The sequence below is a fragment of the Mustela erminea genome, chromosome 13, assembly GCF_009829155.1.
Source record: "Mustela erminea isolate mMusErm1 chromosome 13, mMusErm1.Pri, whole genome shotgun sequence".
Taxonomy (NCBI): domain Eukaryota; kingdom Metazoa; phylum Chordata; class Mammalia; order Carnivora; family Mustelidae; genus Mustela; species Mustela erminea.
In genome coordinates, this window is record NC_045626.1 from 73,510,847 (window position 1) to 73,532,738 (window position 21,892).

The following is a 21,892-nucleotide window of genomic DNA, read 5'->3' on the forward strand; positions in this document are numbered from 1 at the left end:
CACAGGGGATCACACACCCAATCTAGGTGCTTTCCCGCCACCCACTAGGAGGTAAGGAGCCTGTGCCCAGAAAGATGCCAAAGCTAAATGCAGAGATCACTTCAGGCTGGTGTATTTGGCTGCCCTGGTGGGAACAGGACCCCATGGCAGGTAGAACTACAGTCTGGCTTCTGCACACATCATGCAGGGATCTTCTCCCTCTGCTGCAAGCACTGCACAGGACATGTGCTGTTGAGCAGTAGGAAATGTTCCCTGGCAGCCCACCCGTTATCCCGCCTCTGTCTCAGCCACCCAGGAAAAAGAAATCAGAATGCACATGTTTGACAGCATCACAAAGGGGGCCTTAATATCACATCAGCCAGCAGCACGCGCTGTACACCTAGCCCATGCCAGGCGCTGGGCTGAGCGCTAAACACTGCTGCCTCATTTAATCCTCCCCACCGCCCTGCGAGGTCAACAGTGACATCACCCCTTGAATTATGAGAAAACTGAACCTCAGGGTGACCTTCCAAGGCCATGAAGCTGGTGAGAGGCAGAGGCAAGATTTGAATTCCAGTCTCCTGACTCCGCATTCAATATTCTAAGCACGACGCCGTGCGGAGGGGTCTTTTCTCATAATCAATATCGATTTCAGAGTCTAAGGCAAAAACTCTAGGACCCTTAAAATCCTCCTTGGGAATCTCACATTGCCCGTAGCATACAGTACTGTAGCTTATCTTCACAAGTACAGCACAACAAGTTTTCCCTAGGGCGGAACAAGGAAATGGGTGGCTTGCCTTTGGGGGCCGTGACTTACAAAAAGAAATGCATCCGTAACCTCCAGCCTCGCGTTTGCTTTGCACGCATGGTTGGATTTACATAAATACAACGCATGTATGATTGGAACCACCCACCCCTGAATCTGTTCTCTATTAAAAAAAATTATGTGCAAATGCCAAGTCTGTTCTGATTCTTAGTGACAGATGGTCCATGCATCTCACCATGGCCTGGAGGACACACACCCGAGAGTGTCTATGCTGAGCGAAAGGACAGTTGTGTGACCTTGGCTGATCTTTCGACTCCCTGCCTTGTGAGGTCTGCAGGCTGGGAACTGTTAAGCCTGATTTTATAGGAGAAGCTACCGAGACACAGGAGGGGATACTGCCCTGCCCTAAGTCACACAGCATGTAAGCGGCTGACCTAGAACTTGAGTCCAGGTCTCTGACCCCCGGGTCAGCGGCATGGGGTTGGGGCGGCTCTGGTACCCTACATAGCCCACTTTAGATCTAGCTGGAGCATACACAGGAGCTGTATTTAGGTCAAGTCAAAACGAAACGGGGACAAGCTTTAGATGGCAACATGCGGGTTTTGGGGGGAGACCTGCAGCAGACCTGTCACAGCTCTGCCATACCCCTGGGGGTTATTGTGCTCCCTCCTCACGAGGGCGTTCTCTCCCAATAGCGCTTGCTCATGCAAGGGGAGGCTGGAAGGGCCATGGAATTAAAATCTTCAGCCCTCAATCAGTGACAGCAGGTGCCCTTTGAGCAGGATAACTCTGGGTGTGTGTTCTATGCTGCCCCCGCCCAGAGGTCTCTGGCAGGACTGAGCCCCAGTTTGCCCACAGTGGTGGCTAACTTGGTAACATACCCTCCATGGCAGCCTTCCTTCCCCTCTTCCCCTCCCCAAGCTCCTCCCAGTACGTCCCAGGATCACATCCCACAGGAACCGTCTTGACCTTGAGCCCTTGCTTCAGCAGCTGAACCCACGTCAGGTGCTAAGACTCAGAGAGGGCTTGAGAGGCTGATCACACTTAGCAAAGTTTGGTTTTGATTTCCCTTCAATATTTGAGGCCAAAGGACAGTTCTCTGAAAGGGACCCAAGACTTGATAGGCTGCTATTTCCTTGTGTCTTTGTCTGTTCCTCTGTAGCCGTTTGCACATCTGGGGAAGGCCTGGCTCCAGCCAGTGTGCCACTGAGGGAAGGGCTGAGTCAGAAACTCTCCATGAGGCAAAGTGGTACAGAACAGAGCAAAGCGGCCATACAGCTGGGGCTCAGTTCCCCAAAGGGGCTCCTCATAGCCATCGTTCCATAGAATGTTCATCCATGTCAGTGGGAAGAGATGAATCCTGTATCATATCAAGTTGGTCTTTGTTTGCTGAAACAACTTTCTTAACTGCAGGACTTCTCAGAGCCTTGAAAGCATGTCTGATAAATCTCCAAGAAGGGAACATTCTGTTCAGACCAATTTGGCCTCAGAACACTTTTAGGAGCATCTTGAAGGTCTAATGTCCCACGAGACCCTAGTTTATAAAATGCTCGTTTAGGGGGAACCCTGGACCAACAGCCTTTCCCAAATCATTCACCCAAGGTCACTCTGCTGGTAAGAGGCAGGCTGAGATCTGAGTGGAGAGGCTGCACAAAGGAGCAAATGAGACTCAGAAAGAAGGAAGGAGGAAAGAAATGCAATGGGACCAGTTTCCGAGTTGCTCAAATCCACCTGCAAAAGCAGGTTTTTCCCTTTATATTCAGTACAAAAAAGAGAGAAAGAGAGAGAAAATAATAACAAGACTGCTTTCCCCTGTGCACCACGAGTTCAATTGCTATCAATTACTGCGGCCTCCTGCATTTATTAATAACCAAGTTATTTCCCCTTCCAACAACTTCCAACAATAGCCGTGCTGTTGCTGAATTACTGAGCATTATGTGACATATTTACAGCACTGGTGCATCTGGGTCACATTTCCTCATACAGAGGTTTACAGTTCAGAGGCCTGAGAAGGAGGCCACCTGCAGGGAAGAGATAAGCCTAAAAGTCTAGAGATGCTAGAAGAAAAAACAGTAGACACACTGCCTAGGTTTAAATCCCTTCTCTCACGCCTAAAGCCCTGTGACATTGGGGAGGTCTTGCCACCTCCCAGAGCCTCTGTTTCTTCTTCTGTAAAATGGGAATCTGCTCCCAGGAAGTTTTGGGAAGCCTCAGTGAGGTTACAATTGCAGGTCACTTAGCACAGCGTCTGTTCAATAGCGATCGGCTCCTGTAATGACGATCACGCTCTGAGATTTCTGCCCTTAAAGGGAACAAATGGGTCAGCCAGAGAAACCCCAGGAGCCCATTCAATTCAGGTGGCTGTGGCTTCCCGCCCAGGGGTGCCCAGCAAAGTCCTATTGTTGGGATTATGGAAAAGGCAACCCTCTTACAGACTGGAACGTCAAAGCCCTTCCTGCTGCTGCTGCTGCTGCTGCTGCTTCTTTTTTTAAGATTTTCATTTATTTACTTGAGAGAGTGAGAGAGAGCACCTTAGAGCATGAGTAGGGGGAGGGACAGAGGGACAGCGAGAAGCAGACTCTCCACTGACCAGAGAACGCAATGTGGGGCTTGATCCCAGGACCCTAAGATCATGACCTGAGCTTGAAGGCAGACTATTAACCCACTGAGCCACCCAGGTGCCCCTGCCCTTCCTGCTTCTTATGGCTTCTCTTGAAACTCCTTGCTGCCTCCCCTCTGCCCTCCCCACCTGAACCTGTAATTCCATGTATCTGGCTTTGGAGAAAGTTGCCATCTGCCCCAGGACCTTTGCCTGTCTGCCTAGTCTGTGCTCCCTTGCAAGGCCTGGCTAATAAGCCATCTATAACCCAACTGGAATCACTCAGAATCCAACTGGAATCACTGCTCACACCCTAGAGGACAATGCACAGACCACTCCCAATGATCTGGGGAACATGAACAGGTGTTTTGGAAAAAGAAGTCTCAGCAGACAAATCACCTGGGGCAGCATCAGATTAAACCAAGGGAAATGGGGCTGCATTCTCGTGGGACTGAACCTGGAGTATGCCAATGGGTATGGGGAATTTACAAGAGAAGAGGGCACGGGTAGGAGTCTCCTGAGCTAGTATGATCAAGAGGATGGAGGGAAAAAACAGACATGGCATCTTTGGAGTGGTGGGAACCATGGAAAGGAGCAGGAGGCTGGACATCCAAAGACAGATTCAGACTGGCTGTGAGATTTTGAGTACAACATGTCCTCTCTCTCCGAGCATCAGTTTCCACATCTGTGAAATGGATGACTCCTCTCCCAGAGGGTTGTTTGAAGGATAAAATGAGACACTAGATGTGAAGCTGGCTGAGAATGTCCCCAACACCGGTGATCTGAGCAGGGTAAGGGGGAAGGCATGACAGGTCAATTACTCTGGAGAATGCTAGGAGCAAAGGCCCAGGGATGGGGCCAGCAGCATGTGCCTGAGTGCCTGCCTGAGCCACACAGCCAGTGAGACAGAAGCCAGGACCCAAGCCAAATGCTTTCTCTACAGTCAAGTGTCCCTCAGCAAGACAGGAAGTACGGGTCACTCCACCTATCACACTGTCCCCTCTGGAGCTGCTTCCTGGAGCCCCAGGAAAGCCCAAGAACAGCAGGTGCTTCCCCAGTGCTCACCCCATGTCCAGCCCCGTGCTGAGTAAGCACATGATCTCACCAATGCCCCAGCCACATGAAGAGCTCTCCTTACAATCTGCATTTATTGATGATGCCACAGACTACTCCACATCACGTGGCCTAAAGAATGTAAGGAAGGCTTTAAGGATGGAACTCCTCGGCCCCAAACTGGGTTGCTCCCCTCCCCAAATCCACCACCTTAGATAACTTACTTGACTTCTCCAAGCCTCCAGGGACTCATCCATAAAATGGGTATAACCTCCCATACAGGGCTATAAAGATCTAATGGAATAACCAGCACATAAATCATGTCCGGCAGAGAGCGGATTCTCAATAAAGAGCTATAGTGAACAAGTCCGTAGGGTGGTCACGACTGTATCCGCGCTATTGATGCACACCTTACAGGAATGGTGAGTCTGGGCATGCGCAATGGAGCCATAGCGATCTTCTCCCCCGCCCCACCCCAACCCCTCCCCAGTCCCAGCCCCAACCCCCACCTCCCACGCCCCACCCCCAGCTCCACCCCAACAACAGGTTAGTAGGTTTTCTGGTGATCAAGGCTTAAAGAGAGCCCAGAAAGCATCTGGTCTAACCCCTGAAGCAAGTCCTTCCCCTCTCTGAGCCTCAGTTTCTGCATCTGTAAAATGGGGCAATAGCACTCACTCCATGAAATGGCTGAGATGGCCAAAGCTCTTACAGTCGTGCCTCAGACATCCTAAGCCAGAGATAAGCATCAGCTGCCCTGTTATTATTTACGGGAAACAGAGGCTAAGAAGGGTGGGGGAGAGGACAGGCGTTGGCAGGGCCATCCACAGGCGAGTGGCTCGGCCTCTGTGAAACCTGGTTGTCCAGGTGTTCCAGCCTCCCCACTCCGGCCACCCCAGGCATGGGGCCACCAGCGAGCAGAGCCTTGTAGCCGTGGCCACTTCAGGGTTTTGCTGGGCTTTTTAAAACTATAATTGTTTACATCCCTGAGCAGCCATTTCAGCTTAATGAATGAATTCAATATGCTCCAAAAAACGTGGAATAAATCCTCGCCTGTGGCCCAGAATAGGCCCGGCTGCACCAGCTGTCGGGCAAGGAGCCAAGCCACCAGCAGGGGCGAGGCTGAAAAGGAGGGTCTGTGCCTGCACAAAGGCAGGCGGGCAGGCGGGACTGGCCCAGGGCGGGACAAGCCTGGGGGTTGCTAGGTCCAAGGGCAGATCAGTGCAAGTTTTAGGTTGTAGGGCCCAGTCGCCTCTTAATCAGAGCCCTATGTCAACCCAGCTTCACCCCTTTGGTTGGTACCTTGCAGGTGGGAACACAGAGGTCCCAGGCTTTGCTTGAGCCACTGCACCTTGACTGGGTGACATTCTTCTGTCTGGAGCACCCTCCCTACTTTCTTCTCAGTTTTGGAGATTTAGCTCAAGGTCCCCTAGGAGGGTGGACCCTTTGGATGGGGCTATCCACTCTGAACTTAGTGTTTCCTGCCCACCGTGTTCTCTGAGTATCTTCTGTGCACTTGTCTGGGTCCGTCTCCCTCAATCAGACTAAAATTTTGTCTTGGAACATGAGGGTGGCGTCGCAGGGCAGCCAAGGCACTGAGGAGAAGACAGGAAAGGAGGAGAAGAGGAGGAAGATGGAAGCAGGAGAGGAGGAAGGGCTGAGCAAAATGAGCTCAGAAATGACCCAGGAACCCAGACACGGGGATTTTGGACCTGTCTCTCCCACAACCTCACTGTGTGACCTTGCGCAAGGCCCTATCCCTCTCTGATCCTCCATCCCTGCCTGACCCAAAAGGGGCTGGCACAATTGTGGCCCCATCTAGGCAGCTGGGCCTCTGTCCTCACGGGGTGTTCACAGATCAGGCAGGTGGGATGCCCTCCCTGGCTACTGCCAGGGTGGACCCAGGCTATGAGTGGCTGAGCTTACCATCTGAGGCCCTCTGCAGGGAGGAAACATAAGGGTCCAGACTGCAGCTGTCCTGCTCCTCCTGACTCAGTGACTTAATGTCCCTTTGCCCAGATCCTGAAGAAATGAACAGCCCTGGTCTCCTGCCACCTGGGGCCCAGATGCCAACCAGAATCAGTGCTCCCGGGGAAAATACAGAGGGAGTGCGTGCACACTGAGCTCAGGTGTGCAGCTTGTCTCCTTAGGAGCAGGAGGCAGGGGAGCTGTGGGCCAGGCAGAGAGAAGCCACCGCCAGGGGCGGGGAGCCAGGGCAGGGTGCAGGAACTGCAGATGGGGGGTCCTGGCTGGTGCTGCCCAGAGCCTGATGTACTTCATCTGCGGAAACAGAAGTGAGTATTCACGAGCAGAGAGGGGACAGGAGTGGTGGACAGAGGAAGTGTCCCCAGAGTGGAGTCAGTAGGTCCTTTGAGAAATGTCAAGCCTTCCGCTGCCCTCAAGGGACACAGGGCCCAGCAGACAGAAGGTCCGGCTTTGTGCCACTTAGAGCTGTGTGACCCTGAGCTAGTGACTTCACCTCTCAGAGCCTTGACTTCCCCACCTACAAATGGAAAGGAAAACAGAAGTACCTATGCCACAGGCTCGAGAGGGTTCCGTGAGCCAACCTGGGTAACATCCAGGGGATGTGAACTGGACCGAGTGCATCCAAAAGTCAAGCCTTGAACACACCCTTCCATCCGGCAATTCTGTGTCCAGGAGACCATGCTTCCAAAATGCTCGCTCCCAGGCACCAGCTCTGCCTATGAGCATGTCCAGTGCGGTGCTGTCTAGAACTCCAACACTGAGAAAGCCACCTGAACGGCCCATAGGAGGGCAGCTACACCTACGGAGAACCCCCTCCCCATAACGGGCAGGTCTCTGCACCCAACAAAGAGAAGCAAGGACTTCCCGATGACCCAGATGCCGGTTCCCACCACTGCAGACCGGGCTGTGGTCGGAGGAGACCCACGGGACTGCGTGTTCCTGCCCCAACCTCCCGTGAGTCTGCCGTAACTTTGAATCAAAAAGTTCCAGAGAAGAAACAAACAGAAACAGACCTTGGCCTGTGAGGGCAGCGAACTGCCCTATATGACACCATTGCAGTGGGACATGGCATTATACCTTTGTCACAGCCCAGAGCAGGCACAACGGCACTCATGAGTCCGAATGGAAACTCTGGCCTTGAACTAATAACGCCAGGTCTGTCTAGGTACATCCATTGTAATTAATTAACATCCCCTTTGCACCATGACAAATGATCCCTTTGAGGGCAGAGGGACCCTTTCTCCTCTCTGTTCTTTGGCATGGTTTCCACTTCTCATAGGAAGACAACTTTATGGTGGGATGTTCTTGATGGTTTATAAACCCAAACCAGTAAAGTGCTTTGGGTTGATGGGATCGTGTATTGACTCCCACCGGCCTTCTGCAAGCGGGGTCTGGTGCTAGCGTGGGGAGCCTCTGACCCCCTCCTCCAATCCTTGGATGCACGGCTCTGGCTGCTGGATATCAGGGTGTCCCAGCAGAAGGCGGGGGAGTGGGGCCCTCCATCATGACTACTATTGTCTCTCTTTCCTGTGTCTCTCCCACCCCGACCAGGGCTCCCCGAGTTATGACCCCATTCATTCCGGGGCTGACATCTTTATTAGAGCAGGCAGGGAACCTGCCATCTGATTGGCAACCTCCCTTCATCATCTTATTACGACGCCCCTCCTCAGGTTATATATAGGCTTGGCAGTGTCATATATTAGGCAGAAGGGTCAGCAGCAAGTGGACTGGCAAATTTAGTGAAAAAATAATAAATTAAACCTCCCATTGGCCTTCAGAGGAAAAGGAAAGCAAAGCAATGGGGCCGTCCAGGCAGGCATCACTCATCCTGGGGCGACTGGGGATTCTGAACATGATTGTCGCTTTTGTGAAGTAATGAGGGACAGCAGGCGGAGTGACAGTCTTGGGCTTTCTAGGGAGAGGGCTCATCATCTCTTATGGCGACGGGACCACAGCAATACTGAAAGGAGAGTCCGCATCAGCCTTGCGAACTCCAGATTTGCTGGGGAACCCACCAACTCCTCCTCATCTGGGAGTGAACAGACTCTCCATTAATAATCATACTAGCATTAATAACCATGATGATGGAGTTTCACGTATTCAGATTAAGTGATGGGAGCCTCATAAGAACCCTGGGAGGAAAGCACTATTATTATTCCCAATTTACAGATGCGGACACTGAGTCTCAGAGGTCAAGGGAATGGCCGAGATCACGCAGGAAAATGGATTGAACACGGATCAGCCTGGTCCCAGGACCCACGCCTTTAGCCTCCATTCTGAGCTCTCCAAGCTTGATCTTGCTTAATGGGGTAACTTTCCAGATGCAGAACAGGGAGTGGAGACTGGACAGAGACATGAATAGCAATTAGATGGAGCTGAGGAGGAGCTCTTAGGAGAGAGGTGAACGTAATTAAAGTAGGGAACAGAAGTGTCTTCTTGCCACCTCAGCAGGGAGCTAGGAAGCCTTGAGCTGTGGGATTCTACAGGCTCTGTGATATCCTAACTCCCAACAGCCAGAACTTACCACATTCCCGGCACTGGGCTCAGCCCTGGACATACAGCATCTCCATCCATCTATATGGTGGACCTGTGAGGTCAATGCTCTTTTCAGTCCCATTGTACAGGTCAGAAAACTGAGCCTCAGAAAGCTAGTGACTTGCTCAAAGCCACTGTGGCACACTGACCGCAACCCTATCTCCCTGCCTACACATTCTAGAAACTTGCGGCTGCCCCTCTCCCAGGGTGGCGCCTGGCTCCCCTGGCCCTTGAAGCTGTCAAAGGCTTATCACTCATAGAACATGGCAGAAGGGACACTGCATAATATCTGAGGCCAGCTTGGAAAAGGGGATACAGCTTCCAGGCTGCTCGCTAGGAACTTGCACTTGAAGTCGCTGTGCCAAGAGGAAGCCCAAACGAGCCTATGTGGGAAGACTGGAAACTCGCACAGGAGAGGGAGATGCCTAGCTAGTCCCCACCTCCTCCAAGCCCCTGCTCCTTCCCTGCCAGCCACCATGAGATGGCAGCCTCAGGACTGACCTCAAGCCAGAGCCACCAGCTGAACCCTTCCAAATGGCAGACCCACCAGAGCCTCGGGAGATAGTGAAGTGCTTGTGCATAAGGCATGGGGCTTGGGGCTGACTTGTTACACAGCACAGTAACCTGGCCAGCCCCCAATAGAGCAAGAGATGGAGTCCTTGCTTTGATGTGAGCCCACCTGCTCTGAGCACTGCCCTTGCACTGCCCTTGGCCCTCAGGAACTTCTGCTGAGCCGTGGAGAGAGCACTGGACTGTGAGTCCACACCTGGATTCTGGTTCAGAACATGCTGTTCATTAGCCCAGATGGCTCATTGCACACCCTTGGCGAGGAGCATCCTCTTAAAGGCTCGTGTCCTTCATCCACCAAAGGGGCTCTCACCTACCACCCAGCCCACCTTGAGGGCCAGCTTTGATGCCAGCGGAGACCGCCGAGCAACCAAGATACTTAGCACAGAGAAGGAAGTCCCAGCTCGCTGAATGCTTCCCATGTGCCACACACCCACAGACCCAGAAGCTGAGACCAGAGAGGGGATATCACTCTGCACAAGTTAAATCCCATAGCCAGGAGGTGGGGAGGCCTGGATTCAAAGCCAGGGCCCTGCTTCTCCCTTTCCCCTCTCTCTGTCCTTATCAAGTGAGCTCCAGAGAGCATCCATTTGCTGCCACACGAAGCCCACAGGCACTGGCTAATTGTTGTATGGGCCACTTTTTGCCAAAGGGAAGAAACAGGAGGTTGGATGAATGGTTTCCTGATGGCTCCTGAGGGATGGCTCAGGCCGGGAGCCTCGGTTAACAGCAAACCAACCATGATGTCGAATCACCCACGGTTTTCTGCCTGCCAGGTGGAGCCAGCCCCCAAGCGTCCTCCCGCTGCCTACCCAAGGGACCATTCTGGGACAGCAAGTCTGAGAGACAGAAGGGAGGCGGAGATGCTGTGCAGAGCGGGGGAGACCCGCAGTCCCTCTTCCCCCAGAAGATGCATCTCCTAAGACCCAACAGCCAGCTGGGGCTGACCTCTGCAAAGAAGTCACTTGATAATGAACCAAGCAAGCCAGGAGCTACCTTGCCTGTCCATGGGAGGTGGCCCAGAGTCAGGCCATTATTAGCACTGCCACCTCGAGGGAGCCCCCAGACAGCTCTAGACCATCCTTTCTCCCTCCTCGCCTCCCCTCCTCCTCCCTCCTCCGAGGCTTAGGCAGGTTCCATAACTTGGCCAAGGTCACACCTCACTGATAAAAGGCTAAGCTGAAATCCAAATCAGAACTGGCTGATGGCAAAACTCCCATATCCTTTCCCCTCCACATCCTGGGGGAAGGCAAGCCTCTGACTTCAAGGCTGTCCAGGGCATAGCTGATGACAGGGGAGTCCCCAGCTCCCCTCCACAACCCCCTAGGCAGCCAGCCCCTTGGGATAAAGGCCACGGCAGAGGCCAACAGGACCGCGAAGGGGGTCGGGGAGAGGCATGGTGGGAGAGCTCTGCAGGAGATCAGGGGGCCCGAGGAGGCCTGAGGCGACTTCAGGAAGAACAGGATATGATCCTCCCCACAAAGGAGGAGGCTCAGGGCAGCCCCGAGGGTGATGCCGGGCGTGTGTGATGTAGGTGCTGAAGGCTCAAACAAACCAGAAGCCATGAGCACACTGGGACCCCACGGTGATCTGAGGGCCTGGGGCCCCGTCAGCCTGAGACCATCCACACGTGCTCAGTGACCTTTCATGGGGCCACCAGGTCTGGGGGCTGTAGCACGGGCTTGGCGCCTGGGATAAATACACCTTTGGTCTTTGTCCCCAGTCACTGGCACACGACTCCTAAGAGCCTTGGCATCTCTGAAGGGAGAAGGGTCTTTTGCACACTAATGAATGGCTGGGGTTTGGTTGGGGTGGGGGTGGGGGGGGTACTCCATAGCTTCAGGACAAGAGCTGGTCATCAGGAAGACCAAGGCATGATTAGAAATTTAGAACTTTAAGCCTTGACCCTGGACCTCCGAGGAGGGGAGAGGGGCAAGAGGCTGAGTAATCAGTCATCAGTGGCCAAAGACTTCATCAATCATGCTTAAATAATAAAACCGCCGTAAAACCCCTAAACTAACACATTGAGGAGCTGGGGGTGGGGGAAAGCGTGTAGGGGAGGGGAGCCCCTCCCCCATGCCTTGCCCATTTGGCTGTTCCTGCTTTGTATCCTTTATAATAAAGAGATACGTGTAAGTAAAGGGCCTTCCAGGGCTCTGTGAGCTTCTCTGGCAAATTATCAAATCTGAGGGGGTGGTGGGAGGTCCCCAACTTTATAGCAGGTCGGTCAGAAGTACAGATGGCCCAAATATATGGTCCGGGTCTGAGGTCAGGCAGGCCTATGGGACTAAGCCCTTAACCTATGGGGTCTGCACAGACTCCAGCATCTGCATTGAATTCGATTGAATCATAGGACACCCCATTGATGTCTGGAGAATCAGAGTATCAGCTGGCCTAAGGAAAACCCCACACATTTGGTGTCAGAAGCAATTCAGAGAGTCTTGCTGAGAAAGTGACCCCACCAGCCCTCTGGGAGCCTGTGAGGACAGAGACAGCAGTGCACGGGGCAAGAGAGGCAGGACATGTGGTCCCCGAGTTTGGGCCCAGAGCTTGGACAGACCTGGGTCCAAATGCCACCTCTGACTTTAGTGGTGTCCACTGGGGGATCAGGACAAAGCTCTGGCCAGCCTCAGTTTCCCCATCTGTAAGATGGGCATCGTAATGGACCTCTCTCTTCCCAGGCTGTTATTCTAAGGTGGCAGTGACCCTGTCTAGAAGCTCTCAGCCCAGAGCTCAGAAAAAACAAATCGGTTCTGCATTAGCAGATGACCCTCACAGCCCATTGCAAAGGTGAGGAAGGCAGAGGGAGATTTGCAGGAGACCGGCCGGCTGAGCCTCCAAGCCTCGCCCTGGAACATACTCACTGTGCAATGTCTCTTTCTCTGAGAAAAAAGAGTTCTTCTCTGAGAAAAACTCTTTGTCTGAGTCTCTGTTCTTTACTCCATCAGAGGGAGAGGCATGACGATGAACACTTCTAGGCCCACACTTCACGAGCCAAGTCCTGTGCCCCACACTTTTGGGCACTAACTCAATCCTGACAATGAGCCCGTGAGCCGGGGGCCGCTATTGACTCCATTTTACAGAGCGAAAACCGAGGCTTGGGGAGCACCCAGCAGGCTGATTCTGACTCCTGCCAGCGGCGCTGTTGGTCCTCACCAGATTTCCGCATGAATAGGGTCTAATCAAGAGGCACGATCGAGGTAGCCGTGCTTCTGAAACGGCCAAACACTAAACCAATATTCGTGGTGGCTGTTGTCATTGCCCTAACAGTTCAAAAACCCCGAGTCCGGTTATGAGCCCTAAAATGTCCCCACAGGGACTGATACCGGTTTTTAAAAAATAAGATCAGGGCTCTCAAAATAAGGAAGCCAGGCGCCCTGGGAGGAGATCATCATTTTAGTGAAAAAAAAAAAAAAAAAAACCCTGATTAATGGAAATGATTCTTAATATATTTCAAAATGATCTGTTATGACACAAAGCAAAGACATTTATATATGACTTTGAAATTCTTAATAGCTGATTTTAGAGCAACCTATTATGAAATCTTCCAGAACAGAATATATAGTAAGTAAATCATCGGGCAGCCCTCCCAGGCAGACTGATGGCAGCTCCTCTTAAAATAATTTATAAGGTGGGGAGGGGTGGGGGGAGGCTGGAAGAAATTATTGCCATAATCATGTATTAATAAAATATTTATATGTGTGACTTTCCCTTTTTATCGTTACAGGCAGCTCCAGGTACGGGCCAGGTCCCTGAGCCCACATCAGAGGGGGCGTCCCACATGCCCCAAGGGGAGAAACCCTATGGACAAATTCCTCTTGTGACCGGTCAGTGGGCCAGGGGACTCTGTTAGCCTCTGCTTTGTGGCATTGGAGATTGACAGGGGAAACCGGAAGGCGGGTCCCACCCATCTGCAGGCCTTGCCAAGTGCTGGGGTGGGGGAGGGGGGTATTCTGTGTCAGCTCAGTGCATCAAAGAGGCAACCCACTGGGCCACCTGAGGAGAGCCACCTACACTGGGATGGATAACAAAATCCTAGACTCATCTTCTACAGAAGGATAGCCTTGAACCAGCCGCTACTGATGACCAAGCCATCATCCCTTGCCTGGTCCATCCCAGAGCTGCCATCCTGTAGATGTCCCTGGTCTGGCACTGTGGATCCTTCTCCATGCCTCTCTGCTGTTTCTGTCTACAGGCACGCACTCAGCTCGAGCGTGGGACAGATAGGAAGTGCGGGTGTTAATGTCTCCAAGAAGAAATCTTCAACCAGAGAAGCAAGAAGTGGTGGGTAAATATCCCGGCTCCCTTGTCTCCTGGGTAATGCAACTGGGAACCATGTTTCTCAGAGTCACCCCGAGGTCCCCAGTGGAACTGGGTTCTGGCTACCCAAGGGTGACGCACTCACTAAAGTATCTCCTGCCTTCTCTTCCCTGACTCCCTCCCGTACTGCTGATACCCTCCCAGAAGGACATGTGCACCCACATCTTTGTCTCGGGGTCTGCTTAAGGGGACCCAGTCCAGGTCAGCCTCCTCTCCCATATTCCATTTGATCTTCCCACCAGCTGCATTCTGTGCGCATTGAAAGAGGGTTCCACCGAAGCTCAGACTATTCTGATGTTCAGTCCCAGTTCATTGCACCAAGAGCCTCAGCTTTCCCTTCTGTAAAATAGGATTGCTTCCTTCAACTCATCCCGAGCCCACGGATGTCCCGACTCTGAACCTTCAGGGCTTTCCTGCTCTGATCTCTGCATTCCCACCCTCTACTCAGTCCATGCACAAAGCTAGCTGATGGTTCCGGTTAGAAAGCCTCATGTCTGCTAATAAGATGATAAATTCACAAGAAGGCACCCCTTGGTCACAGCTCCTCATATCCCTCTCTCTGCTGGGTCTGGGCACAAAATGGATGTTGGCCCTTTTTGGGGATGGGGATGTGTTATGGGCTGAATTATGTCCTCCCCAAATCCATATGTTAAAATACTAAGGCCTAGGACTTCAAATTGTGACTGTATTCATTGATTGAGGCTTTAACATGATAATTAAGGTAAAATGAGGTCCCTGGCGTGAGCCCTAATCCAATGCGACCGGTGTCCTAATCAGAAGAGGAGATCGGGGCAGAGGTGCCAACGCGAGTGGAGGGCCAGTCACTGCGGGAGGGTGACCTCTGCAGCTCAGGACAGAGGCCTCAGGAGAAACCAACCTGCTGGCAGCTTGACCTGGAACTTCCAGCCCCAGGACTGTCAGAAAACAAATTCGCCAGATTAAGAACCTCGAATCTGGCTCAATGGCAGAATGTCACATCTGATAAAACTATGACCAGAGACAGAGGTGACTTGCTTAAGGCCACACATCAAGTCAGAGGTAGGGCCAGATTCCTAATATCCTCTCTCTGCCATGGTTGGGTCCAAGGGAGATGGGCACTTTGGAGGCATGAAGCTCCCCAGTAGCTGTGATCTTCCGTGGGGATGGTGTAGGATAGGGATTGGCCAGCTTCTTCTGTAAAGGGCTATATAATAGTAATTATCTGAGCTTTGCAGGCAACACCATCCTTCTCTCAAATCCTCAACTTTTCCATTGTGGCAAGAACATAGCCATAGATATGTAGATGAAGGGGTATGACCGTGTTCTGATGAAACTTTAATTTATGGATCCTATAATCTGAATAACATAAAATTTTCACACATCCCCAACTATTACAGATAGAAAGATAGGTAAATAGATAGATACTCATCTAATTGAAATAACTACTTTTAGATTATGGCTGTCCAAAAGCAGACAGCGGACTAGATTTAGCCCCATAAGCCATAGTTGGCCGACCCTTCCTGGAGACAAAGCCAATTATAGGGGTAGAGATTTTACTAGATCATTAAGAGCTCTGCAGGGAAAGAAAGGCAGCTCAGGTTGGAGATGCAGCCATGTTCTCACACCATGGTGTGTCTGACTCACATTGGTCTTGGTGACAAGGGAGCTGAGAGTGAGACACTAGAGTCCCATGAGCAAAATCGTAGTGATGCCCCAGCACCCAATGTGTTGAGCGTGGCCCACAACTCATTTTTGGAAAGGCAGGTGGCATTTGATTTTTCACCTTTGCGTCAAGCATGTATGTCCCTGGTTTGGGCCACTGGGACGATCCCTACCTTACTTATTTCTGACTCAGCTTAACTTCTAGAAATTTCCAAAATCAAATCAGTGGACCAGTATATGCAGCTCACATGTATGAGAATCAAAAGAATGAAGCCCAAGTCTCAGGAGGGTGGGGATGGCTAGAATGATGTGCCAGCCTATTCCAGAAGTCTGTTGCCCACAGACAAATGACCCAGAATGTCAGCCAGAGTCAGCACACAGCCCCAGAGGACAGACCTCAATTCACATGCTTTCATTCAACAAGTAAATCCCAACTCTGGGCCCCAGGGAAGTCACTCCCTACTAGAAAGAGCTAGACAAAAACACAATCACAATACAAGTCAACATGACTCTCATGAAGGCAAGAACAACACTGCTCTTGATCCTCACTGTCTCCCCAGGACCCTTTACAGTGCTGAAAGACACCAAAGAAATTGGTAAGGGAAGTGAGGAGCCTTGAATGCCAGGTCAAGAAATTTTACCTGAGTTAGCAGGCAAGGGAGAGCCTCGGGAGGATTCTAAACAGGGGAATGGAAAATAGGCCTATGTTTTTTAGAAAAGAACCCAAAGATCACAATGAAGATAGACTGAGGGAGGAAAGTAGACATTAACAATGAGACTACTGCAACTGTCCAAGCAAAAGAAGAAGAAGAAGAAGAAGAAAAAGACTGGCAAAGAGTAAGAATAGAGAAACAAGGACAGAAATGCTGTCACAGAGATCCTCTACAGGTCAAGGTGAATAATGGTCTGCTAGGGAGGGGTGAGGGCAAGAGGAAAGACCTGAACAACTTGGAAAACCAAGCTGAAGTAGGGATGATCAGTAAACAGGTGATTCAGGGCAGGGAGCAGACTCAGGAGGAGAAGGATGGCTGGGTGAGCTTCAGCACATAAGGTGGAAAAGCATCTCCAAAATGTCTAGGTAGAAACACAGCACCGTTCTTGCTTAGACTCAGCTATCTCTCAGATGTTCTAGAGTTTCTTTGCTCAACGCAGTGGCCGCTAGTTACATATGACTATTTAAATTCATGTTAATGAAAATGTAATGCGATGAAACATTCCAGCCCTCAGTTGCATTAGCTGCATGTCAGGGGCTCAATAGCCACAGGCAGCTCAGGGTTGGTTCTGGACTGCACAGCTGGAGAACATCTCCATCACCACAGAAAGTTCTAGAAAGAACAATGCTGGTCTACGAGGTTTCCTTGGAAAACCTAGCCCCATTTCCATCTCACCGTGCCTGGTCCCACAGTCTCCCAGAGTACAGTCCTAGAGACACAAAGATGACAGATGGGTCCTGTCCCACCTCATGGAGTGAAGGGCCTTGTCAGGCGCCTGCCAACACAGACAGCTGGCGGCGCAGGTGAGCTCGGCAGGAAGCACGTACCTTTGCAGGCCCCCGCTGCGCCGAGGTGGTAGATGGCTGCCAACACCCGCCAAATGGCTCGCTGCTCACCCTCCGAGATGTCCAGCGTCTCCATGGCGCAGCGGAGCTGGGCAAAGGCAGCCTCCGCCTTCTGCTTGTCTTCAGGCTGAGGAAGGAAGGGAGAGAGGAAGAGGCCATGAGGGTAGAGAAAAGGCGAAGCTCCAACTCAGGGCTCGCAGTTGGGGGAACATGTGATTGCTTTATTAGCACAGTAAATCACCCACAATTAGGCTGTGCCAAAAGGACACTCAGGGCTCCGAATGCAGGGAAAGTTCTAGAAATTGCTTCTATCTGACTTTGGAGTGCACTGTCATTTTTATTCATCCATGTGTTCGTTCGGGAGATGTTTTGTTGTTTGGGGTTCTGCTTGGTACTGGGCTCTGAGGATGCAAAGCCGAAGAGAGCCCAGGACTTGACTTGGAAGGCTTCTCAAGGGAGCAGTGAAAGGAGACCTAACGGGGGTCCGGGCAGCGATGGGATCTCTGAGGCAGGAAGGCGCTGATGAATCCCACCCAAAAGCGTCATAGAGATAGTCACAGAAGGCAAAACAAACCTGAGATTGAATTTGGAAGGTGACTAGGCATCACTGACCAATTTAATGCAATAAGTCCCGACAAGCAGAGGGAATGACAGGACCGAAGGAGATCTGAGGACACAACATGGGAGCCTCTGAGTGCGGGCACAGAAGGAGGTATTTTTGGAGGTGGGACTGACAGAGAAGAGAGAGAGCTCGAGAAGCTGGTAGATGCCAGCTGGGAAGTTCTCACCCATGACATTAAGGGCATGGGCTTTAAATTCCAGCCCCAACTGGCCCCCATCTGCACTCCCGCACCTGTGGCAGACATCAGTAATCGATCAAGAGCCCGCAGCAAGCCAGTGGGTCCCCGATTCTTCTCAGGACACCACTCCTTGCAGCCGACACCAACAGATCTGTCTCAGCAACTGAAGTGGAAACCGTTTGCTATCCCCAGTACAAGTGATGGGAAACTGCCCAAGATTTTTAAGCAGGAGGAAAGAGAAAGTGACATGATCAGATGTTTATGGGTTGTAGGGTGTTGTTTTTTTCTTTTTCAGATTTATGATCCCAATTATGTTTGATTGAATATTAAAATTAGTCTGAAACTCCTGCACACACCATCTGGCCAAGGAGACTCAGCCCAGAAACCTGCTGGGCTGTGAGGAAGTGAGCTGGGGACAAGAATTCTTTTGTCACTAATCCACCCGCAGATAATGAGGAACTGATTTGCACTTGGCCCTCTTACAGAGTGTGGGCGAGGAACGGTAGGCTGTTAAAGCTGGCAGGTCCTTGAAGTTTGTGTAATCCAATGCCCAGAGAGGGGAGAACACTGGCCCAAGGTCACACAGCAAATGAGTATCAGAAGATGCAGAGCTAGAATCAGGCTTGTCTGATTTTCAGTCCAGGCCGCTTGTCCCCTCCATTCAAGCCACTTCTAACTAGGAAAGAAGTCTTGCAAAGATCCGCAACCAATTGGGATGGCATCAAAGCATGCAGTGACATTGAGAGATTCGCTGTGAAAATATTTCAATTAATAGCAAAAGCATGTTCCACTGATCCATCATATTTCTGGGACACCACAGGACCACAAAATCCCTAGCAACCAGGAGCTCAACCTAGCAACCACAGCTGCTCCGCTGCAGCAAACGGAGGGAAGGAAGGCATCTTACCAACATGTTCTCGGTTATTTATGAGATTTCAAAGCAGCAGCGAAAGGACACCAAAAGGACAGTGGCAATACATTTATTATGGCTCCCACTGTCAGCTCTGAGCATTTGACTTTAAATTACAGGTGGACTCCATCATCCGCCACTTAGCTCATGTAAAGAGAAGGAGAAACTTTCCCTAAAGCTTAATCTGTTTCTTTTCCTCTCCCTCCCCTCCCACCCCCCACCCACTCCCTATGGTTCTGTTGCAATAGAAAATACAGAGAGACAAATGTATCTGTTTCTGATCCAAACAATTAGGATCGGGAAGATGTTTCCAGTGCCTTGATTTTCCAGGGAACCAAACACGCTGCTGGGATGTAAGCCCTCCTTGCATCCTTGCATCCCAGTCATGCACGGAGAGATCAGTGAAGCTAGTGCAGTAAGTCAAGCCACAGCCCAAGCGTCTGCTCACAGGAGAAGGAGTAAACAAAGGGCCGTGTGGCTAGGGCACAATGTTGGAGAATCACTTGGCAGCAAACAAGAACGAGCTGCCCGTGGGTGTGACCGCAATCCCGAATCCCACGGACCCGGGTTGAGCCAGAGAAGCCAGATACCAAAGGCTCTGTACCCTGGGACTCCCATTCTGCAATGTTCAAGCATGGGCCAAACTAGCCTTCGGTAAGACAAGTCAGGTTGATGACTCTAGAATGAGAGGGACACACCTGCGGGCAAAGATACTTGAGGGAGTCTTTGTCAGAATGAGGCACGTTCTAGGTGTTGATCTGGGGTGTGGCTGCAAGTGTGGATAAGAATATAATCATCACTGAGTTGGAGACTAAAAATTAGTGTGTTGTATACGCTTTATGTCTCATCTCAATTCAAAAAAAAAAAAAAAAAAATTAGAGCACCTGGGTGGCTCAGTCTGTTTAGCGTGTAGCCTTCTGCTCAGGTCATGATCCCGGAGTCCTGGGATCGAGCCCCGCGTTGGGCTCTCTGCTTAGCAGGGAGACTGCTTCTCCCTCTCCCTCTGCGTGCCACTCCCCCTGCTTGTGCTCACTCTCTCTCAAACAAATAAATAAATAAAAGTGAAATAAAATAATGAAAAAAGAGAAAAGCCAACTCACACCGTGCCCAGAGTTTATCTGAGGTAATCAAAGACTCAAGGTCAACCAAAGACTGCAGGTAATTTAGTGAGGGAAAAAAAAAAATCCAGAATGCTCTCTCTACATTAGACTGGGCTGTGCTTAGAGCACCCAAGAGAATCCTACAATGCAGAGAGAGGCCAGGTTTGGATTCGGAGGCAGACAAAGACAGATATTCCCCAGACTCTCTGCTCCCCAACATGGTGACTTTGTCCAGATCTCCTGCCCTCGTCCTGGGGCTCAGTTTCCACCCCTGTAGAATGGAAATCGTAGCCCACCCTCCTCCCAGAGCCACTGTGAGGAATAAATGAGTCATGTGTAAAAGCATACAGCATAGTGTCTGGCACAGAGTGGTGCCTAATAAATGCTGGCCCCCGTGCACCACGGAGTATTTCCCACTGTACCTTTACCCAAGCTGTTCTGCTTTCCCAGACACCCTTCCCCCCTGCTGCCCAAGGGCAGGTCCAGCACTCCATGGAAGGTGAACCAGGCATGGCCCTGCCCTCAAGAGGCTCCCCTACGAGGGGAACAGATGTGCAAACTGAATGACAGCTGGAATGAGGGCAGGGGTGGCGGGAGGGGGCTGGGAGCCTCTGGGAAGGGTCAGAGGCTTCCTGGAAGTAGTGGCGCATGAAGCAGACAGAATGTGCTGGTGGGCGGAGGGGTGCGCGGGGAAAGGAAGTGTCTCCAAGCAGAAGGACACCCGGCTGGGGGAGTGTGGTGCATTGATCGTGTTGGCCTGTCTCGCTGTGCGAAGGGCAGTGGAGAGCCTCGGGGTGCATCTGGGAGCTGCTCTCTGATGGAGCCCAGGGCTACTGGAAGCCTCCCCAGCCGCCGAGGGGAAGCTGGTACGGGAGCACCGTCCTCCCTGAAGCTGGCCCTTAGAAGGAAAACACTGAACATGCACTCGATTCTCTTGCAAAAGAAACATCGGTGCCCACAGAGGTGGGTGAACCTCATAGAGAATGTGGGGTGGACAGGACCGGTGATGGCCCGGAGCCTGAATCTCCCCATAGCTGAGCCGTTCTGCCGCATGCTCAGTCTGACCCATTCAAACCCACTCTGGGCACCGGGAGCCCATTTAAGGAGGGAGAAGAGGAAACATGGCTTGAGCACCTGCTACACTGTGCTGGGTACTTCTACTCTATAAGGTAGGCGTGGGTCTCTCCGACTGACAGAGGAGAAAGCTGAGGCTCAGAGAGGCCCTTGGAGCCACCCAACTGGGCAGGAGAAAATTCATTACATGCCAGAAACTCTACTGTCCCCACTGCTAGGAGCAGATGGAGGAGCTGGATATGGCTCTACCCATTCCCCAGGTGCAAACACTGAGGATAAATGACCAAAGAAGGCATGGTGGGTCGGATCCCAGAGCATGTGGCCTTCAGCCACAACACAGAATCAAGGTGACAGAGGGGGCCAGGCAATAGTGCCAGATTCGGGGTCAGGTCCAGCCCTGCCCCTGCCACTTCCAAGCTGTGTGCTTGGAGGCAAGTAACTTCACCTCTCTGAGCCTGGTTACTGCTCCTGAAAGACAGATGTGATAATAATCCCTTTGCTCAAAAGACCATTGGGAGGATTCAAGAAGGGAGGGCTCTGGGCAGAGCCCCTGGCAAGAGGACACGATCTCCCATCTTCCCATTTGGAGACCATTCCTCCACAGTTGACAACTGAGTCATAAAAATTAAATGTGCCTTGGGCCAAAGCCTGGAAGGTAACAGCCAGAAGCACACTGCTGGGAGGCAAAGATGATTATTATTATCACTGCTGCTGGGCACTTTAAAAAAAATCAGGCTAGGTTGCAGAAAAATAAATTATAGAGAAGAAGAAAATAATATGAAAGCTTTGTGATTTCAAATATGTCCTGGTACCCTGACAGATCTCAGATGAGTTCCATTTAAAAGCTGAAAGTGGCAGGAAGCAAGGGCACAGGGCAGGGACCAGGAGCTGGGAATGACAGTCAGTGAGTGGAGGCGGCCACCTGGGGCAGGAACCAGCCCACAGGGCTCAGTGTTTCTGGCCTAGGCCTTCCTCCAGCTGACAGTCCCCTGAGACTCATTCTGGGT

General features: G+C 51.6%; 1 protein-coding gene across 1 annotated transcript in view; it reads right to left on the reverse strand.

Moving 5' to 3' along the window:
- The window catches only part of MYO18B (myosin XVIIIB), a 255,291-nt gene that overhangs the window by 200,908 nt on the left and 32,491 nt on the right, over nt 1–21,892 (reverse strand). The window contains exon 12 of the mRNA XM_032310793.1: nt 16,984–17,128. Coding sequence (XP_032166684.1) covers nt 16,984–17,128 — 145 coding nt within the window. The remainder of the gene's footprint in view (nt 1–16,983; nt 17,129–21,892) is intronic.